The following is a 3,065-nucleotide window of genomic DNA, read 5'->3' as shown; positions in this document are numbered from 1 at the left end:
TTGGTATAACTGTAGAAGTAATTGAGCAAATAAAATCATCTTAACATGGAAAGGTGTTTGAGTACGAGAAATGATTCTATGAATGTTACAGCAGACAGCGGACAGAGGGGAGACAATAAAGTGATTAAAAATATGGATTTTTGAATCAAGAATGCTTATAGCAAAAAATGTTTGCATTTCGGATAGCATTGAATGAATAAGCAATGCTTGAATTTGTTACTATTTTTCCGCAAAATCTTATTTATAGTTCTCGTTCATTTCATCTGAATATTTTTACAATCACGAACACAGTCAGGTAAGGGTGTTAACTTTTAATGACTATTTTTGAGAGGCGATTCCCATTTAGTTGGCTCGCAGAACCTGCAGGGAGCGGAGGATTTCCTCTGGGATTGGGGGTGGAGTTGGCAGATGGGTTCCGGTAGGCTGGAATCCATTTTCGTCGGCGATGTAGTCGACGCGGTACTTGACACCATCATCGGCAACGAATTCGTAGTATCCCTTGGCCCGGAGCACTTCGTTGTCGCTTCCACGGTTCTCAATGCGGCCAGATTCGGCGAAGTCGATGTTGTTATCGGTCAAGATACGGTAGTTGTATCCATCTTCGTTCAGGTCACGGGTATCTTCCTTAACTCCGATGGTGTTTCCGCTGCTGCTGCTTCCTGAGCCGAATCCGCTTCCTCCACGTGTTCCGAATCCACCAGCCGAGGCAGAGACAACAGCAATTGGGGCAGGAGCAGGAATGACAGGAGCGGGAGCAGCGACAATTGGAGCACTCTGGACAAATCCTCCAGCACCAGCTCCTCCGAAACCAGCTCCACCGAATCCAGCTCCTCCGAATCCTGCACCACCACCAAGTCCTGAACCACCTCCAAAGCCAGATCCTGATCCGGATCCGAATCCTGAACCTTTTGAAAGATAACTATCGATAAGAATTTGTTGGGATCTTCACTTGTGTTTGAAATTACCTCCAGATCCACTTCCTTTGCCGCCGCTTCCACGATAGGCACCTCCGCCATTAGGACGGTACTGGCCATCGTCGTATTTCTGATGCAGGACCTCTGGACGGTATTTACCATCATCGTAGTTTTGGGCAAAGGCACAGCCCAAAACCAGCATGGACATCTGCAAAGCACAAATTGAAGGCGTTTAAAACATCTCTTTCACGTTAACAACCCTTTTTTGACACCCAGTGTTCTGTAATTGCTGTTTTAAATATCACTGATCATAATCATTTGCCGGCAATTATCACTGTAACACGTGAAGAATGTTTGTCCGTAAACTTCTGATCACTCCCAGTTTGATTTTCCCAACAGTCCTTATAATTGTCACTGAAGCCCAAAAACCCTCTAATTGCTCTTACCACAACAAAGCACTTCATTTTTATTAGCACTCGCGGTTTGATTCTTCGATTCTTAAAGATGAGCGCGAAACTTTCGATTTCAGATCCACTCTTCGTCGGGGGAGCAGGTGAAATGATGTGCTGTATCCGGACCGTGCTCTAGTTTATATACTGGTTGGAATAAAGAATCAAAGCTATTAAGACCAGGCTATCATATCTTCTCTCTCCACTTTTCGGCGCTTCCACAATAGATTGTCACCAAAAGCGGCGAAGAAGAACCCGCCCCCTAGCCGAAGACAATTCCACATATTCTGATCTGATCTGGTCGAGGCCCCCTTTGACATCGCGCGGTGGACATGCGAAGAAACCATTAGAGCATCTTCCTTCTAAAAAGCGCGCGCCGAAGCATTTCGCGTTTGTAAAATGTGGTTCAACGAATTTCCGAGTCTGGCGCTATTAACAGTTCATCGTTAGATCCTGGTGTAAAAAGATCGACGGTTTCCAATTTGTCTTATGTCCGGTAGAACGAATGTAGCTTGTTTGGAACTTCGAATTTTCTTTTTCGAATTTCGGTGCATGAAAATATTCTATGAGAGTTAAACATTTTAGCACAATTGTTCAAATTTTTGTTAACAAGTTGGAGCTTCTTCATCAAATTGATATTAAATTTCATCAGCAAAGGTAGCCGAACCTCGACGTGTTCCAGCATTTTTAGTGTAACAAGAAGCACTGTAAAGTCGATCAGCGTAAATGCAATGTTTAAAGAGAAGTGCAACTGACACGAGTGAAGTGCATAAGGTGAAATGGCTAAGTAATGGGTAATATTAACACATTGCTGACTAAATTCGAGATATCTGGTTTTTTTTCGCTTGCCGCGAGAAGTGAGTGCAGCAGAAGCATAACTCGTACACTTTCGGTAACTCAAAGATACTCAATGTTTTAAATTTAATGGAGTTGTTTCTGAGATAAGAATGACGAATATTGGCATTTTCCGGCTTAAATTTCTTTGCAGTCCTTAATTTGTTAAAAGTGTGTTGATAATAATTTCGATAAACCTTAAAAAAAAGGAGGAACTGTTTAGAGGACTGAATCACTGTTTATTAGTCAACAAAAATTCTGATTGCATAAATCAGAATAGCAGATTTTTAAAGAGCTTTTTCACTTGATTTTTATAATCAGTTACAGTGACGTTCAAAATTCTATAGAAATTAGATGCATGCGCACTAGACCGCTGCAAGTTTTGTATGGCAATTATATTCTTAGATATTCTGAAATTTTTACACCTCCCATAACTTTTTTTGGTTGATTTTGCTGCCAGATAACGCAATGAAATTTTTGGAACCGATCCATACAGTCCTGGCTTAGCACGACGAGTTTAATTTTGTTGAGATATTTGTTAGGAAAAATAAATTTTCCATTCAAAAATCTCCAACGATGTACTGAGAGTTCCAAATATTTTAACCTTGGACGAAAAATAAAATCTTCTTTGATACTTGCAGTACAACTCATGTGAACAAAGCAAAAACCTAACTTGTACCCCACAAAAGATATTCGATGTAATACACAATTTTTGTTTTCAATTTTTTTTTTAACTTTTAGCGGTTTCTACTGCTTATTTGAATGCTGTGAAACCGTAGGATGAGAATAAAATATTTGAAAAACTGCTTGGCATAGAATGAAAATTTATTGATTTATGTAATCTTTGCAAAAACATTTCATGAAATTA

The 3,065-nt window shown here is 40.3% G+C and overlaps 1 protein-coding gene across 1 annotated transcript; it reads right to left on the bottom strand.

Annotated features, from left to right (window-relative positions):
* Positions 1–342: 342 nt before the first annotated feature.
* On the bottom strand, positions 343–1,378 carry LOC129741607 (pupal cuticle protein 20-like). The gene is made up of 3 exons (XM_055733345.1): positions 1,361–1,378; positions 966–1,122; positions 343–905 (listed from the first exon to the last, which is right to left on the bottom strand). Exons 1-3 carry the CDS (start codon positions 1,376–1,378, stop codon positions 343–345), a joined length of 738 nt encoding a protein of 245 aa, XP_055589320.1.
* Between the last annotated feature and the right edge of the window lie 1,687 nt (positions 1,379–3,065).

This window comes from Uranotaenia lowii, chromosome 2, assembly GCF_029784155.1.
Source record: "Uranotaenia lowii strain MFRU-FL chromosome 2, ASM2978415v1, whole genome shotgun sequence".
NCBI lineage: Eukaryota > Metazoa > Arthropoda > Insecta > Diptera > Culicidae > Uranotaenia > Uranotaenia lowii.
Note: the sequence above shows the minus strand (reverse complement) of the source record. Positions and strands in the feature narration are given on the sequence as shown.

Coding starts and splice junctions, on each gene's coding strand:
- LOC129741607 (XM_055733345.1), bottom strand. Junction 906..965: donor CAAAGGAAGTGGATCTGGAG/GTAATTTCAAAC, acceptor ATCTTTCAAAAG/GTTCAGGATTCGGATCCGGA.